This window comes from Oncorhynchus masou, chromosome 11 (genome assembly GCF_036934945.1).
Source record: "Oncorhynchus masou masou isolate Uvic2021 chromosome 11, UVic_Omas_1.1, whole genome shotgun sequence".
In the NCBI taxonomy this organism is placed as follows: Eukaryota; Metazoa; Chordata; class Actinopteri; order Salmoniformes; family Salmonidae; genus Oncorhynchus; species Oncorhynchus masou.
The window spans coordinates 40,701,512-40,727,487 of NC_088222.1; the positions used below are offsets into that span (position 1 = coordinate 40,701,512).

General features: G+C 42.6%; 2 protein-coding genes across 6 annotated transcripts in view; one reads left to right on the forward strand and one right to left on the reverse strand.

The window, feature by feature from the left end:
• The first annotated feature begins 505 nt into the window (after window positions 1–505).
• On the forward strand, window positions 506–6,807 carry LOC135548711 (5-hydroxytryptamine receptor 3A-like). The gene is made up of 9 exons (XM_064978566.1): window positions 506–575; window positions 736–899; window positions 1,008–1,052; window positions 1,320–1,429; window positions 1,691–1,860; window positions 2,696–2,856; window positions 3,727–3,937; window positions 5,839–6,075; window positions 6,497–6,807. Exons 1-9 carry the CDS (start codon window positions 506–508, stop codon window positions 6,805–6,807), a joined length of 1,479 nt encoding a protein of 492 aa, XP_064834638.1.
• A 2,633-nt stretch (window positions 6,808–9,440) lies between these two features.
• The window catches only part of LOC135548712 (zinc finger and BTB domain-containing protein 16-A-like), a 155,003-nt gene continuing 138,467 nt past the window's right edge, over window positions 9,441–25,976 (reverse strand). The window contains exons 6-8 of one of the 5 annotated variants that reach the window (XM_064978570.1): window positions 20,326–20,496; window positions 12,476–12,554; window positions 9,441–12,323 (exon numbers count right to left, since the gene is read on the reverse strand). In XM_064978570.1, the coding sequence (XP_064834642.1) occupies window positions 12,481–12,554; window positions 20,326–20,496 (245 nt within the window). In that variant the 3' untranslated portion in view covers window positions 9,441–12,323; window positions 12,476–12,480. The other 4 variants (XM_064978568.1, XM_064978567.1, XM_064978569.1 and 1 more) reach the window with 4 other exon arrangements.

Below are 25,976 nucleotides of genomic sequence, written 5' to 3' on the forward strand. Positions count from 1 at the left end.
GTTTTAACACAGTTGTAGGTTACATACAACTAGATCATAAACTTGGCCTACATCATACTGTGTTTGGAATTTTATAGAGATCAATGATTTCCCCACGGTATGAAAGATATTGAGGATTGAGTTGAAGGAAAAATGCCAATATCCCACATGAAACTTGATCCAGACAGAGACATCTGGCTACACGATCAGATACTGTAAATAGTATGATTTGCTCGGAGTTATCTGCTCAGGGCAGGTGGTGACATAACCTTCACTGCTTCCAATCCCCATCATCAAATTAACGATGAACACACCCACATATTCATAGTTACATCAGCTGGCTAAGCCAGCCTTATCCAGAATGCAGGAAACCTAATTTAACTAACATATGATACAGTAGACGTTGGGCTACAGTCAACAATCCTGAATATGGGTCTCGGGCGGCGCCAGTTGACCGCTACATCTCAAAGCTGAGCGCTGCTCATTATTGGCAAGCTTAAGGCGGTGAAGTGAAACTTTGGTCACAATGAGAGTTTCAGCACTCTGGACAGCGCTGGTCTTGCTTCTGATTCAAGGCACCGCGAGAGCCTGCACAGGTAAATCATTCCATATAGGCTGTGGCGTTTTTGACGGAGGTTGCTATTTTCTATAGGCTAACACAACATAATAATTGTACAACCCTTAAGATGTTGCATTTTAGTGGATAGCATTATGTTTAAATCCATATGCTGTAACAATGTGTTTTACTTGTTTTAGTCAAGAAACTGAGCAATAATACCGGACGCTTTGCCAATGCCACCTTGGTACGCCTCTCCGAGTACTTGAGTGCTGGGTACAAGAAGGGTGTGCGACCCGTGCGTAACTGGCGAAATTGCACAATGGTGGCCATCGACCTTATGGTGTACTCTATCCTCAGTGTGGTATGCCGTATAAATCACATAGTACAAGAGTTCCGTGTACTGAGATACAGGCTACACACTATGTAGATCTTCACTATTTCCTCTGTGTGCTGCTGTGTTTTACAACAGGATGAGAAGAACCAGGTTCTGACAACATACATATGGTACAGGCAGGTAAGACATAACTATTTGTAACAGTATAATAACTATTTCAACTCATAGATTTGGTTGACTAAACGTTTCCAAGCATTTAAAACATTCCAAAAAGTACAGCAGAACATTGGATATCCTCACCTTTGGACATGTATCAAACATCTTATCAGAGGAACTCGGTATAAGCCTTTATACAATACTTATTCATGCATTATTAATACTAGACCAAGCTTATTGTGCTTATGCTATAACTCTGTATCAGGAAATAATGCTACAAGTCTTTATCAGGAATGGACAGACGAATTCTTGGTATGGAACCCAGAGGATTTTGATGATGTGAATCAAATGTCCATACCGACTGCGAATGTGTGGGTGCCTGACATACTAATCAACGAGTTGTAAGTAGCCTACAGTGTTTCGTTATTGTGGGGGTAGGACAACGCATGAGGCCATACAGATCATTTTACGTGACTAAAATGATGTTATGTATAAAAAAGTAGAATTTACCTGTTGATGTAAACTGACAAAATTGGATACTTTGATAAAGCATTACTACAGTAATATGTAAAGTGTGACTTAGCCGACGCTAAAATATTAGTTGTCTGAATCAGCCACAAACATCTTTTTGCTTTGAGTTGTTGTGTTTCGTAATCTCTCAGTGTGGATGTGGGGAAGTCTCCGGACATTCCCTACGTGTACGTGACCCATTATGGACTCGTGCGCAACTACAAGCCTATCCAGGTGGTGACCGCCTGCACTCTCAACATCTACAACTTCCCATTCGACGTCCAAAACTGCAGCCTGACCTTTCAGAGCTGGCTCCATACCCGTAAGACATGTGTTATTTAGTTGTATAGTAATTTGCATGTGAGGTAAGGCTTTTCAACTGCACATACTGCAGTGGTGGAAAAAGTACCCGATTGTCATACTTGAGTAAAAGTAAAGATATCTTCATAGAAAATGACTCAAGTAAAAGTGAATGTCACCCAGTAAAATACTACTTGAGTAAAATACAAAGCATTTGGTTTTAAATATACTTAAGTACCACGAGTAAATTGAATTGCAAAAAATAGACTTATGTATCAAAAGTAAAAGTATAAATCGTTTCAAATTCCTTATATTAAGCAAACCAGACGGCACAATTCTCTTGTTTTTTTTAAAGTTTACAGATAGCCAGCGGCCCACGCCAACACTTTTGGAAGTCAAGGAAAATGTATGGAGTAAAAACTACATTATTTTCATGGAGTGAATTAAAAGTAAAAGTTGTCAAAATATAAATAGTAAAGTACAGATACCCCCCAAAACTACTTAAGTAGTACTTTAAAGTATTGTTACTTAAGTACTGTAGACAACTACACATAAGTACCAGGTAAGAATGCCCTTTCATGCCCTCACACAGTCTTAGTCCTCTGTTGTTTTGTTACTTCCATCTTGATAGTTTCTGGAATTAGGAAGTACAGATGTAATTTGTCTTCTACTTTTGTTTCAAAATAACCTCGATATAAATGTCTTCTATGTCATCAGTGCCAGATGCTACATGCTACACCATTTTCAACCCGCTAAAAAAATAAAAAATAATCTGTGGCAGGGTACAGTTGATAATGTCCATTACATAACTTACATTGATCTGAACCCACTGGTCTCGGTCTCCTCTGTGTCTGTAGTTAATGACATCGATCTCAAGCTGATGAGGAGCACAGAGGAACTCAAGGTGGACAAGAGTGTCTTCATGAACCAGGGGGAGTGGGAGCTTCTTCACGTCCTGTCTAAATACAAGCGCTTCAGTCTGGACAACATTGACTCCTATGCAGAGATGAAGTTCAATGTGAGTATGCATAATATAATCATTCATTACCTTGTATTTATGTATTCAAGACAGGTTATGGAAAGATATTATTTGGCAAAGACTGACCTAGTCAAGTAGAAGAATGGTTAGGGTTGCAAAAAACTTTCCCCAAATTCCCAGAAATATTGGTTTTTGTGCTTATTCCCTCCTGATTCCAGGAATCTTTCAACTAGGACTTCTGGAAAACCTGGGAATTTTGGGAAAGTTATCTTGCAACCCTGTGCGTGATGATTAAATAAATGTCAATAGTTAAAAGAGCACATTATTGGGTTTGCAAAGATCACCACAACAATTTAGCAAGTATCTACACCTGTTGAAATTATATGCCGTATGGTATATTTTCCATTAGTCAAAACCCCTCAACACCTGCAGGTACACAATATCTTCGCTTAATCCATTTATTCAAAGCCAACTGAACACGACAGAAAGGCAAGACCTTCAGTAAGGAGATATACCAGATACTATAATCTAAAAATATAGAACTATATGAGATATTAACTTTGACCTCTACTGCAAGAGGCTTTATTAGATCATCTTGAGCTGCATTAAATATGTATTGAGAATGGCTGTTTTTCTTATGTGTCAAACAAAGAAAACAGGCTTACTTTTCTGAAAATTAACAAAAGTTTATGACTGAGGATCTACAGGTGATCTATAGAGTGTGCACTCCCACCTCACTTTCAGGGTCATTGCTAGAATCTGTGGGTATATTGTTGTCTACCATCAAAACATTGTTCTGCCAGATATCTGTAACTACTATAGATGTGGAAGTGCGTACCTACCTGTTCATGACTAATTTATGTTAATTACTGCTCTATTGATGATGGTGATCATGATGAACGTGATCAGGTGGTGATCCGACGCAGACCTCTGTTCTACACTGTGAACCTGCTGCTGCCCAGCATCTTCCTGATGGTGATGGACCTGGTGGGCTTCTATCTCCCTCCGGACAGTGGAGAGAGGGTGTCCTTCAAGATCACCCTGCTTCTGGGATACTCCGTCTTCCTCATCATCGTCTCTGACACGCTGCCCGCCACCGCCATCGGGACGCCGCTCATAGGTCAGATAGAGAAATGCACAGTGGTTGGAAAAGTACCCAATTGTCATACTTGAGTAAAAGCAACGATATCTTAAAGACTCAGTGAAGTCAAAAACATGATTTACCTGTGTTTTATATACATTTCCATACTATGAGGTTGGAATAATACCCTGAAATTGTAAAAAAAAATATGATAATGCCCTTTTAGTGTAAGAGCTGTTTGAAAAGCCTGAGAAATGTCAACCTGTTATGGTGGGAGGACATTATGGCCTTCCACGATGATATCACCATGCGGTAAATGAGTTATTAGACCAATAAGAAAGAGTTCCAAACCTCTCTGCCAATAACGGCACATTTTCTGTATTCCCCACTCAAATTCTTGCTTGACGCTATTTGTCTATTTTTTACACTTTTAATTGAAAACAATCACAGTAGCTATTCCATCCAGTTGGCGATCGACTTCCATGCAAATATTCTAAAATATGCATAAATAAAATATGCACATTTTCCCGCCAGTGGTGTTTCCACCAAACAAACTTGTTGTGGATAAATCAGTGGGTGATGACGTAGAGCACACAAAATGTAATTTTCCGTTTTCTTGTACCGAATAAAAATCGAAAGTTCAATGTGTTTCCGTCGCCTTTTCAACTCAACTGATAGTTTTGTCACAAAAACGGTTGCGTTAAATAGCAAATGTGCCTAGATGGGTCTTACGTACGCTCTAGGCAACAGTTCGCAGATACAGTGCGATTAGGCTGTGCGGGTAGGCTAGTATACATGATTATGGATAATAGTGAGAATATTTGTATTTGGCAAATGGCAGTAAAGCATCAATCTTGATATTTATTGGAAATGAGCATCAAGCTCATCACCATGCACTTTCACCACCTTGTGAAGTTCATCACTTATTTAAATCTGTAGACGAATAAACTGCATCGTTTCTCCGAGCCATAGTTGGAGGACCACACAACATATCATCTCGTGACTCCAAGTTTACCTTGATATAATGGTTATTATGCCAATATTTGCGCATAAAGGTATTTCCACCACCATTTCTCGCATAAGTAATTTTTTACAGACAAAAAAAGTCCACCATGTCGGACAAACAAATGTCGGTATTTATAAAATTGTACCGACACTTCCGGTTTCCATCACAGCTGTCCTGATTTATTTTATTTTTTTACGTTATGACTTTACTAGCATAAAAACTGCAGATGGAAACGTGGTTAGATCTTTAATAGAAAATGACACAAGTGAAAGCCACCCAATAAAATACAACTTGAGTAAAAGTGTCAAATTATTTGGTTTTAAAGATACTAAAGTATCAAACACAAACGCTATAAATCCTTTCAAATATATTAAGCAAACCAGATGGTTGTTTCGTTGTTGTTTACAGATAGCCGGGGGCACACTCAAAAATAATTTACAAACGAAGCATTTGTGTTTAGTGAGTCCGTCAGATCAGAGGCAGTAAGGATGACCACATGTTCTCCTGATAAATTCATGAATTTGATAATTTCCTCTCCTGCTAAGCATTTGAAATTAAAGTACTTTTGGGTGTCAGGGAAAATATATGGGAGCAAAAAGTACATATTTTCTTTAGAAATGTATTGGAGTAAAAGTAAAAAAATATATAACTAGTAAAGTACAGACACCTCCCCAAAAAATACTTGAGTAGTAATTTGAAGAATTTTTACACCATTGGAAATGCAGCTGGTGCATTTGTGGCTCAGATTTGTCATTAAGGTTGGGATTGCAAGCTTGAGTAAGTGGTGAAGGACTAATGTTTGTTGGGGCCCTGGTCAAAAGGCCCTGATCAAAAGTAGTGTACGACATAGGGATTGGGATGCACTCGTCGCTTTCTTTTTAGGCTGTACCTTGCAGTGTGCAGAGGTAATATCGATCTTTCCTTCTCTCTCTAGGTGTATACTTTGTAGTGTGCATGGCACTGTTGGTGATCAGCCTGACAGAGACAGTGTTGATAGTGCGACTGGTGCATAAGCAGGACCTGCAGCCCCACGTACCCCAGTGGCTCAAACACTTGGTGCTGGAGCGGGCCACAGTCCTCCTCTGCATCCGCAACAAACACAGCTTGTGCTCCATGCTGTCCAGGGACTCTGACCATCTGGGCCACTACAAAGAGAACAACATCAGCCCAGGTAACACATCTACAGGAGGGTTGGGTAGGAAGAAGGGTATGAAAGAAGGGACAGGAAGGAAGGAAAGGAAGGAGAAAGGAAGGGAGGGAGAGGGACAAGAAAGACCTGGGCAGGAGATCATGGTGAGCTGAAGGATCTAAGGAATTCTCTCTCTCAGCTGTATTCATTGATTGGAAAAAATACAGCAGCATTACGACACCTATTGTAGAGCGAGAGAGAGAAAAGGATACACATATACATTTACAGTTTTGTTTTCCCACTTTGGAAATAGTCAATATACGGTACAACGTCTCTCTTTTTGAGCCAAGATATACATTTAGCTCCACAAGCTCAACACAACATTGGATACTCAACATACAAATAAATAATGTTATATGACCCCCCCCCCCCCCCCACTCTCTCCCTGTGTGACCCCTTGCAGCTCGATGCAATCACCACCACCTTCACCACACCTGCGAGAGTGGCCGTGGTGGCGGGGACATCATGGAGCGGGGCCTGGGGGGCCTGTCTGTGGTGCGTGACAACACGCCGCCCGTCATGGACAACATCCTGCAGGAAATCTCATCTATCCGAGGCTTCCTGGAGAAGAGGGACGAGTCCCGGGACATCGCCAAGGAGTGGCTGCAGGTGGGCTACGTGCTGGACGTCCTGCTCTTCAGGGTCTATCTGGTGGCCATGCTGGCCTACAGCATCACCCTAGGGACCCTCTGGTCCGTGTGGCAGTATGCCTGAGGGCCTCACAGTGGAGGAGGGCCTGACGGTGAAGGTGGAGGGCCTCACTGTGGAGAAGGGGACAGAGGGCTAAAGCGTGCCTGATACAAAAGCGGTTTATTGAGGCCGATCTATTTAGTTGAGCCTCATGGTGGAGGTAAAGTAGGGGGTCGTTTGAGTCTGGGGTAATTCTCGGGAGTAGAGGAACGAGGGGGAAGATGATAGATTGGATGTTGGTGTAGTTTACACTCATTTCCCTTAGCCATTTCCCTTGTCCCTTTCTAACACTGTCTATCTTACTGCTCTGTGTATTGTTCGGGTCTTGATTACCTAGGAAAGGCCTAAAGAACTGTTGAAAAAGTTCAGATATTGTATCCTTTGTCAGCATACAAGTGTATTTATATTTGTTTATTTGGATCCCCATTAGCTTTTGCAGACACAGCTACTCTTCCCGGAGTCCAGAAAAAAACAACACATGACAAGTGACAAAACACTGATAGACAAGGACAGTCACACACATTTAAAATACAACGAAATACTCACAGAACAACTACAAAATAAAGTATGCTACTTGATAAAGGCACAATATTTCATGCATTATTCACTTTTTTTCAAAATCATCTACTAATGTGTACCAACAGCTGTATTGATGTGAAGGAAACCATATCTTAATAATAGCCGACATGGTACCATGCACATAAAATTAATAAATATGCCATACCTTAGATTTTGTATGTCCAATAATGTTTAATATAGTTGGTGAGCAATGAGCTCCCCTGCATATTTCATAATGATTTTTTTTATATCTCTTCAAGCTTTATTTACTTATGGAGGAGAGGTTTTGCTATTTGCTTGCATTTGCTTTTAAATGGCATAGTCTGTATATACCCAGATCAACTTCACTCCTTCAGTTAAATAGTGTTAATATTGTTAATAAAATATACGAAACATATAACATCACATTTAAATAGATAGAGGATATTAACTTATGCTAAAGTAACTGCAATACTCGTTCACCTGGTGTTCACTCTGACATTATGAAAAGTGTGACTATTAAAGTGAATTATGTTCCTCATATGTAACATTGCCTTTAAAAGCTGCTTGGTCTACAAGCACGATTGGATTGAATCCTGTCTGTGTCATCATTATATCGGGATACAATGATGACAGACGGGATTCAATCCAATCGCCCTTGTAGGCCAAGCAGTTTTTAAAGGCAATGTTACCACGTTCCCCTTGCGGAGAACGCATTCAAGGAAAACGCTGCAGATGTCGTCTCAATTAGAAATTGCCAAGTGGGCTATAGCGTGGTTTTGAATTGAATCCTGGACACAGTTTGTTTGTTTTAAGCTTTTCCGTTGAAGGTCTGAATTTCCTTAATACGGCCAATGTTCACATTTAAGTGGGAGGTGAAAATAAAGTAATTGTCCACTTTATGTGGACATTGTCGGTTAGGGTTTAAGGCGCCATAGAAGTGACTACAATATACCACACTTACCACAGGGTGGCACAGTAGTTCTCTGCCCAGCACTACCCCCCCCATGCTCTAGTCCAGCTGTGGTGTGGGTATTATAAATCGCTCCCAGGGATGGCCCTAGCCCGCAGACTGACACTAATGTACTAATCGTAAAGATTTTGGCCTTACTGGAAAATACACTCGGCGGGTGTGCCCTGATAGGATAAATGCCATTGACACCCTACATAATTAAAGCCTAAAACTGTTCCACAGTTAATGGGAGCATCGATCCCAATACAATCAATGAGGATCCAGGCTGTAGCGGGCACTGGGTCTAGGCCTTTTAGTTCAGTACTCTGCCTGGCTGGCTGATACAGACAGAGGAAAAAGACTATGTGCTTGTCACTCAATAGACAGTTAAAGATGTACTCATAAAATGGTTTAGGGATACAGTTGACTGTTTTATTTCCCCTGGGGGTTGATTTTTAGCCATAAAGAAGTTTATCAGTGTGAAATGTCTGCTATGTATACATTGTGTTTTAATGACTCCTGCTATCACTGTTTTTATTCTGCAAATCTAAAACAAATGACAGCAAACATTTCGAAATGTTAATAAAAAACAACACAGAAAATCTTATGAGTATTGCCATAAATAAGCATGATCCCAAACGTTTAATAGCTTGTCTATTTTTGGGGAAATAATTCAGTAGGGTGGACTGGGTCTGCACAATTCTGGTAACTATCAATTTTACACAAATCCTGTTTGAAGAATTCTAGATTTCCTGATGATTCCCTCCTGATTCTGGGAATCTTCCAACTGGGATGTCTTTCAAACCTTTTACATTTTTTTTAATAAGTTAACCAAATGTTTTATCCCTACATCTGATTTTAGCCTACCATCTATACAAATATATGATAGTACACCAAATCAACACTAGAGGGACCTATTACCAGCATTAACCAATACTACCCCTCAGGAGTTGCATCAACACAAACTCAAGTCGATTTTTTATTTATTTTCTAACTGCAGATTGAAGGTATACAACTGAACATTGTTATTTTTCATATGAGACTCAAATAAAAATACAAAAAATGTTCACTACAAAACAATCTACTGTTAGTAGGATGTAAAAAATATTATCTTTCACTATCGAAGGCACAACATGTACTTAGTGACAACATGGAGAAGAAAACCTGCAGCATTTAATCTCTTATTTATTTTTTTATTTTTTTTACCAGCATTAACCAGTACTACCCCTAAGGAGTTGCAGGAACACATAGAGGGACAAGTCATTTTCACACAGGTGTTACTAAAACAATGCAACAGGTAAGTTAGTTCACAAGACAACTGCAAATGGCAATGAAGCTATAGACCTCTTTTTCTGTTATCATCTCCATAAAGAAGATCTTCTTTAAATAAACTACAAATAAAAAATCCTGAGATGACTACAAATTATAAAAATTGAAGCCTCACAATTTTTTTGTCATGCATTATAACTTCATATTGTGGCCATTGAACGTAACTTTTTAATCCTCATCCAACACATTCACCAACCAGTTCAGTGATTACAAAAACCATGCAAAACTAGATCTACCACAACAGCAACAACATGAACAACATAGAACAGTTCAGTTCCATGTTGCTCAGGTCGCTTGCTGTATTACAGTAAATTTACAGCGGCGGTCATATTGTTTGGCTCTCTCCTGTCCGAGGCTGGATCAATGCCTGGTGTAGGGGGAGGTTAACGCCTACAGGCCAGGCTTAGCTGAGAAAACAATCCCAGTGATTTGGACAAGACTGTTTGCCCTCCATCCAACAGACCTACTGTCTGAACCCTTCTCTATCCATTCGATCATACTGGTGTCAAAGAGCACATAAAGATGGGACCCCCTGGCCCCACACACACACAAAGCCCCTCGACCTCTCAGGGTCACATGGGCCCAATGAACCAACATCCCCACTCTGCTCTGTTTCTAATACAGATCAGAGTGGTGATGTTGGTTAATTGGGCCCATGTGACCTGGGATCAAACCAAACTCATGGTGTCCTGTTCATGAAGGAACATAATCAGCAACAGCTGATCATTTCCCACTCTTTCCTTAAAATTGCCAAATACTCTTAAAACAACCAATATAGGCCAACTCGCCACATTGGGTTTGATATGCAGAGGTCGTTGGAGGAGGGAGTGGATAGCAAAAGAGAGGTACCTCATTAGCTGATCCTTCTGAAGGGAAAGGTCAGGGCCTGCATATGCTGCCCATATTCCTCAAAGCATGCTGGGAAGGGAGAGGGCTGCCAGCTATAATGGGGAGTCGAAGGAGAACCTCTGGTCTCTTGTTTGCGCCAAAACAGACGGCGAGTTCTCCTGGCTTTATTAACCTGGTTAGGTCAGCTATAAGGAAGTTGAAAGAAGCGCTCACATCTCTGGGAGGAGAAACAATGGTGACCCCTATTATACAGGTTGCTATAATACTATACATTATAATACCTGTCTAATGAGCACAGCACTTCGAAATAATAATGTTGAAGTGAATGTGATGGTAGTGGTTTGGAAAATAAGGATGTCTGTCTAAGTCTGTTCTGTGGTGTTTGGTGTGTCTAGACAAGTTGCTCATCAGTCTGTTGTGGTGCTGCTCTGAGGTGTAATGTTGTTTGGGTGGGCCAACTGGACAGACCTTTCAAAGCAACATGGTTCCAAATAAACAGAGTGAGACAGTTGGGGAAGGAAGAACGATAGAAAGAGGAAAATAGAGCGAGATGATCCTGTATGGCTCAGTTGGTAAAGCATGGCGCTTGCAAATGCCAGGATTGTTGGTTTGATTCCCGGGGCCACCCATACGTAAAATGTACATGCGCATGACTGTTAGACGCTTTGGATAAAACCGTCCGATAAACGGCATACACATAAAGAAGAATATTATATATTCGAGAGAGAGGAAGATGGATAGAAAGCGAGCTGTGTCATAAGGACAACTAAAGCCCAGCAGAACGAGGCAGCTCAGTTTGGTTAATGTTTGTATCTCTTCCTACAAGCACAGAAAAGCAGAACCATTTGTGTCTCGCCTCGTTTCCCCTCTAGCAACGATCAGGGCGGCAGCAATAATGGCTTGCGCCCTGCATATCTAATGATAGCATTTATGACCTCATAATGGGAGAGGAATATAGGACAGACATGGTTGGTGAGTCAAGCACCGACACGTTCGGTTCCATTTCAACAGACTACTGTCTCGGTTAGAAAATACCTATCTGGTCATTCAACATGCGGAACACATCCACCCATGGCACTACTGTCTGCTAACTGGTAGATGTATTCCAGACACAACACTGGCCATGTTCTTACTCAAGAGGCTTTTCGCTACAGCTCAACAGCAGGGGATGCTGCTGTGACCAACACAAATGACCTCTTCAGATGCAGTGTAACATGGCTTCGCATCAGCCTCCTGTAGTGGATCATCTAGTCAGTGCTGCACTTAACAGCCCACTCACACCATATCCAGCAGAGCTCCTGTAGTGGAGAGCCATTTCAAAGCAGCCACAGGGAATATAGGGACACTAGTCAAAGAAGTGGCAGCTGCAGCATATTACTCAATTTATTGGACTTGATGTAATACCTTCTGCTTCGCAAGGCTTTTCTGGCATTAGGGGACTTAAGTGACTAAAGGCATATAAGACCTGGGCAGTGAGTACAATATGTGTCTTCCCCATCACTAGCGTAATATGGAACTTCCGCTGTAGACCAACTGACTTATTCAAATCACCGTAATTCCAGTTCCTCTGGTGCTCTTAAAGAAATTGACAAAAGGGGTGAAAGAACTCCACTATTGACAAGAGGGGTGAGGATCAAGATGAATATTTTTTTGGGGTGTGCAGAAAAAAGTGGGATGGTAGAAGAGGAGAGAAGTGTTGAATTCGAAAAGCTGCTGCCTTCAGATGTGAGAGGAGGTGAAGCTGGGCAGAATCTCACGGAGGAGGTCTATGCATCATCAGCCTGAGCATCAGTCTTCCAAGAGACTTCATGGTTGTTACCCCTGTTTACAGAGATGCTTTTGAAAGCCCGGCGGCAGACGCTCTTGAAACTCTCTGGAATGGAAAACAGTGAAAGGGATGGCGTACACTCCAAAGCAACACACACACACGCAGACAGATGCACTCACATACTCTCACAAACATACAAAAGAGCACACATGTAGACAGCCAGACAGACACTCACAGTTCTGCATAACAAAACATACCTGCATTATGGCTCTCCAAGATGCTGTGTATTCTGTAAACCTGTCATTACTCTTAGCATCAACAACGTATGGTAGGCACCTGAAGAGTCCACATAGCATATCAGGAATGGGTCACCCAGAAAGAGAAGGGAAGCACCACATTAGAAAACAGGCAGACAAACTCAAGTCGATTTTTTATTTATTTTCTAACTGCAGATTGAAGGTATACAACTGAACATTGTTATTTTTCATATGAGACTCATAAATAAAAATACAAAAAATGTTCACTACAAAACAATCTACTGTTAGTAGGATGTAAAAAATATTATCTTTCACTATCGAAGGCACAAAATGTACTTAGTGACAACATGGAGAAGAAAACCTGCAGCATTTAATCTCTTTTATTTTTTTTTATTTTTTTTTTACACTCCATCAGAGAACACTGAAATGTTACAAAGAGATGTGTCTGATCCTAAACTGAAAGAAAAACCACTAAATCAACAGACAGATGCTGGGATCCGTGGCACAACTCGCACATGGGAAGCAGGATCACAGACACAGCACGTCGCTGGAAAAGACAAAGGACCTTTGCAAAGCTCTAATGCAAACAAAATCATTTTTATACAAATGACAACAAAAAAAAGAGAAAAATAAAATAATAATTGGGCACCTTCTAAGATTAGGCTAAGATTAGGTGCTGAGGTAGACGAAAACTATAACAATTCAAATCATAAAAACACTATTTTCTTAATACAGAGCAACTCGACTGGCACTTGTGCTGTCACAACAAGGAAGAAAGAAACAAAATCACAGACAAGCCAGAGAAAGAGAGAGAGAAAGCTTTGTTACATAAAAAGCTTTGTAATGCTTGGTCCGACAGGGCAATTGGTCCTCAGTGCCAATATAAAAAAGACAATGTCTTGGTGCTTTGTTACTCAAACAGTTTAGTTTAGACCTCAAATGGCACATGCATGGCAACACTGCATAAAATGGCTACTCGTTCTAGAACACCACACTGAAACACAGAGTGCCTACTCCAGGGATGCCATGATTTTGTACAGCTTTAAAAAATATATTTTTTAAATGCAATTTCGAAACAAGTACTTAATAACAGAGAAGTCCTAATGTTAAGCTGGGGCAACACTATGGTTTTGACAAGCTGCCAAAGTGGTTGGAAGGACATTAACTGCTCAGCAAACCTGTTGCTGACAACAAAATATTATCAATGAAAAACATACTTCGACTTCGATTTCCAAAATGAACAGGCAAATGTCCTTCAGAACAGATTGAAAACAAAAATGCATACTATTTCCATGGCCCGGGACTGTTCTATCATCTTTAAATTGACATTTTTCTTCCTTGCTTATTGTGCGTAAACGAATTACATTGATTTTGGGTGTCAATTACAGACGAAGAACAAAAAACTAAAACATCAAAAGGTGGTGTGCCCACTACCAGTTTTAGGCTAAAGCAGTCCGAGATGACAGCTCCTTTTGGATTCTAAATCAGAAAATCAGGTCATCTCAAATCGTCATGACATCCCTAGAGTGCTGGAGACACCAGTTATTATCTTCTGAAAGTACAGAAACTAAGCAGATATAGATGGACATTTTTGTTGAACAATTTCCATTTTAGGCACAAAGATATTACAGAAACAGAGTAACATTGAGGGAAGAACTATATCAATACCAATGTATTTTCTTTCAACATGTCGAGAGAAAAGTAGCATAGAGCATTGTTTTTTATTTTGTATCTGATTAGTGCATTTTTCATTAATACACGCACGCGGATACACACTTTCATTTATGCACACACACACACACACACACACACACACACACACACACACACACACACACACACACACAAAAAAAGTATAAAACATTCAGACAACAATAAGAGCATGTGATTGAATACCTCTAGTCATTGAAGTGTGATGTGATCGTTTCGGGCTCTCTGGCCTGCCACACTGAATGGTGACTGAAGTTATTATTATGGTGAAAATTGGACGAGGGAAACCCCTCAGCTCACAGTGTTGGAGAAGTAGTGGCAAGACAACCATGGGCCACTATGACCATGTCATCCTTTTTTTGTCACTTCAAGTACAAAAACTAAATGTTGGCAATAAAATAGTGAATGACGTGTACTAATTGATCGACGGCAGCCTCCCAGCCATCCATTTTCAATGATCTCTTTTATTTTTTTTTGGCAGATTTAGTCCTTCACCTACAATGCATTGACATCCAGAAAGCAACACTTACTACATACAACATGTTCACACACACACACACACACACATACATACATACATACATACATACGTCCAACATTACCAAAGAGGAGCAAGGCAAAAGATTCAAAACCAGAGGAAAAAAACTAGATAAAAAAAAAGAAATACAAATATTTGCCCTGCTGAAACTCTCGACAAATGGAAAGGGACTGACACCGAATACAAAAATATCACCATTTTTATATATCAAACTGCCTCTGTTGGCTCTTGTTCAGGAATACACTCCTTTGAGAGAAATTGTCGACCAAGAGGATCTTTTTTTCCTAACCTTCCTTTCTTCCTTGATTACCACTTGCAGTCCCAATTGTCCAGGGCACACTACATCGCTGTGTACATGACCTTCTTTTTTTCACATTACAAAACTACAATTCTATTCACATATTTTCAAGTTTAATGCTTTTTTTTAAACTCTTATAAGTACTATTTCTTCTTCTACTGCGTTCATCCCTCTTACCCCATACTTAAGGCCTTAAAATCTCTTCTCTGCTCTTAAGGTTAATGTAAGGGGAGGACGGACGCAGACTGTAAGAGAAGAATAAACACTTGTTTAATTTTCATTTTTTTCTAACAATATCTACCATCTCTTACCCTTTATATAAATGTCACTTACAGATGTGAAAAGACAATAAATCAACACTTGAAAGCATGAGATGAAGTTGCAATGATGCAATAATGCAAAACACACAGAAAACAAATGTGCTTTTGCAAAAATTAAAACAAAACAACTTAGAGGTAGCTTTTAAACAATGACCGACCCCACCAGCTTTTCAACAAGCAAGGTTCATAAAAAAATACCAAGTTTGGTAACAATAATGCACAAAAATACACAACAATAAAAATCTCTTTTCACCGTGGCACTTAATTTTCGCGTACACATTGCTTTGTCACATCTCCCTCGCGCAACAACGCCGCTTTCGGACACACACACACACACACACACACACACACACACACAAAAAAATAAAAAAATACAAGAAATAAAAACAAGCACATGAGGTCACAAAAAAACGAGGTAATTCAAGTACAATGTGCTGAGCTAAATCAAGACATAATAGGAAACAGAGACAAAGCGAAGGAACAAAACCATATATAAAGAGTTGATTTATTCTGTCTTCTTACTGGTCGCCCCCTGGGCTGGGCAGGCCATGTCTCTTCCAATCAGTGAAGCCACCCACCCCCCTCCCGCTAATCATTCAGATATGTGATTACCATGGTAACACTGAACTGACAGTGGTGCTCATAATGTCTTCATTATGCTGCCATATGAACAGATATAATGCTTGTCGTAATAGGTTACGACAACTTATGACAACATATTTGACACTTATGACAACTGATATAGCACCGTTACAATTACGCATGAAACACAATTTTCCACCTGGTGTCACATTTATGGTTTCACGCGACATAACAGTATATATGTCCTGTTATAACAGGTGCCATATCTCCTTATAATTGCATTATGAAGGCATTACGACCACCCCTTGGAGCAATCCACAGCAGCCTTTGTCATTTTGGTCTCCATCCCAATGGCATATAGAGATTATGAGATTATTAATGTGAGAAAATAGTTAAATGTTATGAGTCAGTCCATGTACTAAATCTTAGTGTAATTGATGCTAATCTGGTTAAACGTATATTAATATCAGTCCAGTATCTATAGCGGGGAAAAAATTAACATCTCCAGTTAATGCTGTATAGAGATTTATGGTTTAAGAGATAAAAGAACAGCGCCTTCGCAGCGAGCAAAACCCTCAAAAATAGATCTGATATAAACATCAAACAGAGACTGTCGTCGTAATGTGTCTTTACCTGTGCAATGAAGCTATGATAAACTATGATGCGGAGCCAAAGATACCGAGATGAAAAAAGTGACAGTCACGGTTTGACTCTCAAGAGGCTCCGGTGAAACCTGACCGATATGGGAATATCATCCTCTCTTCATCTCCCTTTTGCTGTACAAAAGACAAGCCTCTGCGTGGGTACGAAGGTGTTGTGCCCCAATCAAATTCAACTTCGCTTCGGCTAATGCAGTACAATAAATGGTGCTATATTTCCATAGGGCTGGCTGAAATGTGCCACATGGTCTGGCCCTTAGGCTCTGATTCTCGGGGGCTATCTGAATGGCACTACTCCACTATAGGGTTCTAAGTGTTCTAAGTGCTCTGTGTGCTCTCCACCAGTGCTCTCCACCAGGTCTGAAGACTCCATTTTGGAGCACTCTGGTAAACAATTGCTTGGGTAGGGGCCAACTGCAACATGTTCCTCAAGCAGAACATGACTTGGTGTCCAGTTTAATCCAATCAAATCAGGAGGGGATCTGTAGTACTGTGTCATGGAACGAGAGCAATGACCCACCCAAGTTACAGTAGGATACAATTCCATTCCAGAAAAGGCGCGGGTGTCAAAACTACATTTAGGGAGAGCCAGTGGTCAAAATGATGGGGAGGTGTGGGTTCAGATAGCCTTTGAGAATCAGTTCAGTTACAAGTGTGGCTTGGGTGACATCTCTCAAGTCTGTGGGTGGACTTAAGGACGACTTCATCGACGCACCGACGGGTTCTGTGTTAGGCAATTCGACAACTCCAAACAAAACATAGATAGATGTACTGAACGACATGAATTTTAAGGGGAAATGTCCTCTCGGTCAGAACCTCAGTTTTCCTGCGCCTAGCCCAGCCCTTTTCCTCACTGTGTCCACCTTTGCCCTCTGCTCATTCGCTCTCTTCGCATTCAAAAACCGCCTGTGCTTCCATCTCATGGATTATCTCGCTTGACTTCTTCGCCACAGGCCTCGTCCTCCTCCTCCTTCTCCTCATCCTCCCCTTCCTTCCTCAGCCCCATCCTCCTCCTCTGCCTGTCTTCCTTCCCCCGGGCTGTCGTCTGGAGGCCTCAGACATAGCAGAGGTACAGGTAGGTCTTCTCTATCCTCCAGTCTGGGGGGACGTCTTCGGGCTTGTGGCCCTTCATGTGCTTCTGCATGGCCGAGAGGCTGGGGCAGTACTCAAGGCAGATGGTGCATTGGTAGGGCGACGCTCCGTTGTGGGTGCGCAGGTGTTTGATCATGGCCGAGTAGTCCCTAGATCGCTGGTGGCACAGCTTGCACTCAAACGGCTTCTCACCTGGGGAGGGTGACGACAACAACGACAACAACAACAAGAACAACGTCAGGCTGAGGAAGGGAACTCTATATGACGTTGTACACTGAGTGAACAAAACATTAAGAACACCTGCTTTATCTATGACAGACTGACCAGGTGAATCCAGGTGAAAGCTATGATCCCTTATTGATGTCACTTGTTAAATCCACCTCAATCAGTGTAGATGAAGGGGAGGACACATTAAAATAGGATTTTTGAGACATGGATTGTGTATGTGTGCAATTCAGAGGGTGAATGGGCAAGACAAAAATCGAGCTTTTTAACGGGATATGGTAGTACTGTAGGTGCCAGGCGCACCAGTTTGAGTCTGCCAAGAACTGCAACGCTGCTGGGTTTTTCACGCACAACAGTTTTCCATGTGTATCAATAATGGTCCACCACCCAAAGGACATCCAGCCAACTTGACACAACTGTGGGAAGCATTGGAGTCAACATGGGCCAATATCCCTGTGGAACGCTTTCGACACCTTGTAGAGTCCAGGTCCCAACGAATTGAGGCTGTTCTGAGGGCAAAGGGGGGTATACTGTTTAGAATACATTTACAAGGCAGACTTGAAGTATCAACTTTCTTTTAGAGCTCCCTACACTTTTGCTAGCAGGAAGATAAAAACGTCTAGTGGTCTCAATTAGCAATGACTATCATGTCTATAAAATCCCCACGACCAAATTGAAAAGTGTATGTCATCGTAGATAATGGTATTTCATATAGTGGCGCTGTGCAGAAATGGCTTTAAAATCAATCTCTCAACTGCCCCTATAATGTGCTTTACAAACCAAACCCCTGCATTAAATTATACAGATGTACATTTTGTCACATCTAAATGGCTAACACTTCAATTACAAAAAGGACCTATGCCCATTTTTAAACACCAAATCACAAACTTCAATTTGATGACATTTGATTCTCGGCGGTTCCAAAACCTCTACATTCCTGAGCTGTGATATTCAGGACCAGAACTCCGAAATGTGCAGATGACTAGAGTGATGGCGAGGAATAATCCCCAGCGCTCAATCCGACAGGCGCAAATTAGACATGTAAATGCCGACCTTTACCAACGGCATTTGAAATGAGGTGTCGCATGTGATCGGGCCGTGAACGGTGCCAACGCTCGTGCCACGTTACAGCGAGAGAGGCCTCTTGTCGCTGGCTGCCGATGGATATCGCTCTGGTGTGTGTTCGTTGCATCTACTCTTACAGTTTTCTTTTTTTCGACGCATTGGACCTGACCCCCGTAGGAAAAGGGGGTCAAGGTTGTGTTTACCCGCCTATGCAAATAGCCACGCCAAGAAGACTGTCAGTACGGGGCGTGCTGCCTGCAGAGGCCTCACACGTCAGCAGTGTTGACAATAACCACACTGTAAACAGGGTCGCCTCAGATAACCGGGCAATAATGAATTGCAAATGAGGCTTGGTATTGATCTGCAATTGACAGGTGGGACTCGGGAAGGGGGAAGGAGGGTGGGAGGTTGCCAATGTCGATGATTCATCAAGCGGCTCCCTTTTGTGAGCGGTGGCCTTTGACTGTGAGCTTGTCACTAGCTCTTGTTATCTCCAGTGCGCTCCGGCTCACCGCAAAAGAAGGCCCCTGGCCCCCACAAAAGGGGAAAGGGGGGTGGGAGAGAAAAAGCCAATTATTTGACAGGCTGCCTTGATAGCGCGGCTTAACAGCTGGCTTATTGAATGGAAGACGGGGGTGAGTTTTGGTGGGGGGTTGGAGCGGGTAAAGCCTTGGCTCAACAGCAGCCCTCGGAGGCTAGGTGGTGTGTGTGTGTGTGTGTGTGTGTGTGTGCCCCCATCGAGGCAACCTGAGTAATCCAGAGTAACAGCACATGTCCTTAATCCTAATGTTTGGGGATGTAAATGCAGCCAACACAAGAGTGACAAGTCCCTGAGACTGACTGACACCTGGTTGACACCTTTATGGAGCTGTAAAGGCCTGGTGTCAATTTTGAGGATCCTCACCAAGGTTCTGTTTACTGGCCCTTGGAATCATTAATGAAAACAGTCTGCTTATAGTATGCCTTGTAGCAATCTACAGTACGCATTCTACTACACACACTGATCCCAGCCCTTCTTAATACCCAGTATAACACTATCGAACACATTACATTAGATTGCCAATTTTACATACACTTCCCCTCCTTCTGTGTTACAGCACTGAACTCAATCCGTTATGGAGCCGAGGCGGATCTCTAGTGTCTTGACTTAGTGTCCAGTGGGAACTACTGGTAGAAACTATTAGTGTAGTACACTAACTCTATTCGTTGAAAGCTCTCCTGTGTATCATAGCTGACATTTTCCCACTGCAACAGAGCTGACATTTTTATCCGTGTTAGGAAGCTGACATTCTATTGGCATATTTCCAGTGTAATGGAGTGGACTTTCCTGTCCATTGTGAACCTAACAATGCATACAGTACCTGTGTGCACACGGTAGTGGGTCTCCAGCTGGTGCTTGAGGCTGAACTTCTTCCCACAGCCGTTACATTCGTAGGGCTTTTCCCCGGTGTGGATGCGCTTGTGGCCCTTCAGAGTGCTCTCGTCACGGAAGCAGCTCCCGCAGAACTCGCACTCATATGGATGGTCACCTGCTGAACACGGGGGACAAGGGAAAACTCATTGGAGTCCACTCATATGGGTGGTCACCTGCTGAACACGGGGGACAAGGGAAAACTCATTGGAGTCCTCTCATATGGGTGGTCACCTGCTGAACACGGGGGACAAGGGAAAACTCATTGGAGTCCTCTCATATGGGTGGTCACCTGCTGAACACGGGGGACAAGGGAAAACTCATTGGAGTCCACTCATATGGATGGTCACCTGCTGAACACGGGGGACAAGGGAAAACTCATTGGAGTCCTCTCATATCTTTGTGTTATGGCTGCAAATAGACATAACATGTAAATGCAAAAAAAAAAAATAGACAAATATGCCAATGGCCATACAGAAATAAGAAAAGTACAATTGGTTTTCTATTCAATGCGAAGACGAATCACGTGACAAAGGCTAGCATAGCTTCACAATCACACTGAGCTATCAGCGGCAGAACTCAAACATTCTTATTAACACTAACGAGATAGCACCCCTCTTTTTTCCAGTCCACTCTCAAGTTCTCTTTGTGTAGGTCATATTAGAATACTGTACCCTTGCCACCCTGGTGCCACTCGTGTAATTGGTATTCAGATGTCAATAATCAGGGATATTATGATATGCGGGGGCTCTCTCCAGCGCTCGGCTACTAATTGCTTTCCTGTGTCTGACTAGCAGCCTCCCATACATCATTCGCTCCCCACTACAGATGCGCCACGCTGCCAGGCGTGTAATGTTCTTGATATTTAATGCATTTCACTCAGCCGCTGAAGGTTTAAGTCATCGCCAATGACCTACGCGTTTCATTATCTGGCTGTCCGAGCGGCACCGTGCCTAGGAATAAATTGCATTTCTCGTTATGTACTGTCATGCTCTGGCACCCATCACCCCCGTTAAGAGACAATGTCAATTTCCTCCAGCACGTATTTTCATTGGAGACGCACCCCTAAATGCTATTCACTTTTGCACGCGGCGGCTGTTGGGGGGGGGGGGGGGGGTGACGCCCGGAGAGTTTGGCCTTTGGGTTGAGGGGATAATTTTGAAAGGGAGGGCAGTGACAAAAAAGACAGCGAAAAAGTGAGAGATATAGAGAGAAAGAGGGAGAATCAAGAGTGGAGGGATGAAGAGAGAAGGGGGAGGGTAAAAATCTATAAAAGTGACAGTCTTTATTTGTCTGCATGAAGTTATCAGTGGCTCCCGCTGTAAGACATTGTGCTCTTTCTAGCGTTTCAGTTGCTGCAGAGATCACAATCCATCACAGAGCGCGGCGGGGCCCGTGCGACGCTACAGGAATAATAATGGAGCTGAGATTCACCTGCCTTTAATTAGAAGCAGGCTGAGCCCCAACCAGACCAATCCGGAGGAGAACATGCTAATGCTCAGTGCACAGACTACGGAAGGTTATGTACCTTCAAATGCACATAGGCAATGTGTTATAAGTCATACACTACATATATAACTAACACTTCAAAATGTCATTCTTATTAGCAGGGGAGCGGACTTTATTGCTTCCCTATGAAAAAAGGCAATGTTTGACATGAAAAAAAAAGAGCCATAACCACATTGTGTTGTGCAATCCAACTGTCATAATCACATTGTGTTGTGCAATCCAAATGCCATAATCACATTGTGTTGTGCAATCCAACTGCCATAATCACATTGTGTTGTGCAATCCAACTGCCATAATCACATTGTGTTGTGCAATCCAACTGCCATAATCACATTGTGTTGTGCAATCCAACTGCCATAATCACATTGTGTTGTGCAATCCAACTGCCATAATCACATTGTGTTGTGCAATCCAACTGCCATAATCACATTGTGTTGTGCAATCCAACTGCCATAATCACATTGTGTTGTGCAATCCAACTGCCATAATCACATTGTGTTGTGCAATCCAACTGCCATAATCACATTGTGTTGTGCAATCCAACTGCCATAATCACATTGTGTTGTGCAATCCAACTGCCATAATCACATTGTGTTGTGCAATCCAACTGCCATAATCACATTGTGTTGTGCAATCCAACTGCCATAATCACATTGTGTTGTGCAATCCAACTGCCATAATCACATTGTGTTGTGCAATCCAACTGCCATAATCACATTGTGTTGTGCAATCCAACTGCCATAATCACATTGTGTTGTGCAATCCAACTGCCATAATCACATTGTGTTGTGCAATCCAACTGCCATAATCACATTGTGTTGTGCAATCCAACTGCCATAATCACATTGTGTTGTGCAATCCAACTGCCATAATCACATTGTGTTGTGCAATCCAACTGCCATAATCACATTGTGTTGTGCAATCCAACTGCCATAATCACATTGTGTTGTGCAATCCAACTGCCATAATCACATTGTGTTGTGCAATCCAACTGCCATAATCACATTGTGTTGTGCAATCCAACTGCCATAATCACATTGTGTTGTGCAATCCAACTGCCATAATCACATTGTGTTGTGCAATCCAACTGCCATAATCACATTGTGTTGTGCAATCCAACTGCCATAATCACATTGTGTTGTGCAATCCAACTGCCATAATCACATTGTGTTGTGCAATCCAACTGCCATAATCACATTGTGTTGTGCAATCCAACTGCCATAATCACATTGTGTTGTGCAATCCAACTGCCATAATCACATTGTGTTGTGCAATCCAACTGCCATAATCACATTGTGTTGTGCAATCCAACTGCCATAATCACATTGTGTTGTGCAATCCAACTGCCATAATCACATTGTGTTGTGCAATCCAACTGCCATAATCACATTGTGTTGTGCAATCCAACTGCCATAATCACATTGTGTTGTGCAATCCAACTGCCATAATCACATTGTGTTGTGCAATCCAAATGCCATAATCACATTGTGTTGTGCAATCCAACTGCCATAATCACATTGTGTTGTGCAATCCAACTGCCATAATCACATTGTGTTGTGCAATCCAACTGCCATAATCACATTGTGTTGTGCAATCCAACTGCCATAATCACATTGTGTTGTGCAATCCAACTGCCATAATCACATTGTGTTGTGCAATCCAACTGCCATAATCACATTGTGTTGTGCAATCCAACTGCCATAATCACATTGTGTTGTGCAATCCAACTGCCATAATCACATTGTGTTGTGCAATCCAAATGCCATAATCACATTGTGTTGTGCAATCCAAATGCCATAATCACATTGTGTTGTGCAATCCAACTGCCATAATCACATTGTGTTGTGCAATCCAACTGCCATAATCACATTGTGTTGTGCAATCCAACTGCCATAATCACATTGTGTTGTGCAATCCAACTGCCAGGCAGGACTTCATTTTGTCAGGAATCCATTAGCTCCCAGGCACTGGAGATGCAGCATCGTAAATCAGAAGTCTCTCTCGCTCTCTTTCAATGCCTGTTGGGATCGAAGACACAATGCCTGGGGTCTAATGACAGCGAGGGGGCACAGATGAGGACCCAGCACACCGAGGCAGAACCGTGGTATGGGAGTGGACCCTTGGGTACCCCGGGCACTGCCACCTGCGTTTCCATGCCCCCTGGGGGTGCTGGCGCGGACAGTGTACCTGCTGCCTCGACACCTGCTGCCTAGCCCCCCTCTCCCCAGGCCCTGGCGAGGGCAGGTTCATTATGCGATAAGCGGCTGTAAATCAGGGGGCTCTGTCACTGCCAGGGCCATCTCTCCCTCTCCTTCTCCCTCTCTAGCCTGGCACTATCAAACAGCTGCAAACACAAAACACCCTGCTGCAAATGGGCCCCTAGTTTAAAAACAAGCGGCCGCTGCGCAACAACGGAATATTAACGAGGGCCTGGGCCGCAGCACGCGTCTGCAAGCACGGAGGGGAGGGAGGATGGAGGGAGTGAGGAAGGACAGAGGAGGCTGCCATGACTGCCATCATTATGAGCCCCCATTGTACAACAGTGTGTGTGTGTTTCAGGGACAGTGAGATGGAGGGAGAGAGGTGAAGTAAGAGGGAGAGGGATAGACAGCCGATCAAAGAGAATGAAAATGGGGAGGGACAGATGAAGAGAGACAAAAAGGAAGAAGTGAGAGGGAAATAGGGAGGGAGAGAGAGACTGTGGGGTTAGTCTACCCTTCTCCAGGAAATAAATCATTGGGAGATTGATACACTCACTGTAATAAGCATCGTTAAATCGGTTGCCTCTCTCTGTCCTCAGTACTGAATCAATGTCAAAACAGTAGGTGACATCAGCGAAGCTGCTTTCTAAAGCAATCCGTTTTCCCGAAACAACCTCTGTATCAAGCATGCTAATACTGTGTATATTGTCCTCGCTCTAGCTGTTGTGCTTGCAGCTGTGAGGTAGATGGCAGAAGACATGAGGGAGATGACCATGGTCTTGTTGGAAAAGGGCAACCAACAGATGGACTGCTTGACTATTGCGCTCTTACAACAAGTAACCTACTACTGCGTAGTACACACAGAAACATGAGCAAGATTATTATATCATCAAAGGGCAAATATATTTAAGAATTGCCAGTTATTTCCTTTTTCTGGAAATTAGGACTTATTTCTGGCGCCATGACTATGCGTCTTGCCGACTTTTTAATCCCTTGACAAAGGCCCCCACATAATATTAAACGGGTGCTTGCGACTGGCTCATTGTAATTTAATACACGCCTACGGAGGATCAGGTTCAAAGCAGCGAGACGCTGCTGCCTCACTGCCCGTGTCTGGCTGCTGCTGCCGAGATGGGGATTGGGATGACATTTCAGCAAGTCGTGCGTGGGGACCGTCCGCGTGTCCTCTCTCGATGTTTGCAGTGAAAGCAGAGTAGCAGACACACGGGTACAGTATACAGGACCGCCCCGTCTTGTCACTCGCGCTAAAATGCAGCGCCTCGGCTTGTAAATAGGCCGGCTGCGCTCATCTCGCCGCATTCATTTCAATTATTTATCCGTGAGACTGTGAGCTAGATCAGCTCTGACAGTGAGACTGTTATTTAAGGTCGCAGAGAGAGAGAAAAGGGATGCGAGAGAGACCGTTCATCCTTTGCAAGCGAAATGGGATTCATTTCCATGTTCTCATATTCTGTCAAGGTAAAGGGGCTTCTCCCTGAATCACCTCATCCATCAGGCTCTTTCGCTCTCCAGCCTTGTCCTATCACAACATATAGTATTAACATGGCCTTTCCTCACCAACAAACCAGCCGTGAGGTAAATAGCAGCTCTGTTTGATCATGGCATATATTCATTCACCAAATGACCAGATCACCCTGTTTGTTCACTCAGCCATGCCAATAGTATACTAGCCTACTAGGAAGTAGAAACACTAACTGTCTTTTTGAGCCGGGATAACATGATTCCTTCTAGGAAGAAGACTTGAAGTGGGTTAGATGGGCCTAAATAGGAAACAATGTTCCGCAGCCAGACCCATGAACATGATGCCGTGCGACACGTGCTGTTGCCCTGCAGGCTCTACACAGGTTGACGTTTATTGGGATGAATCCTG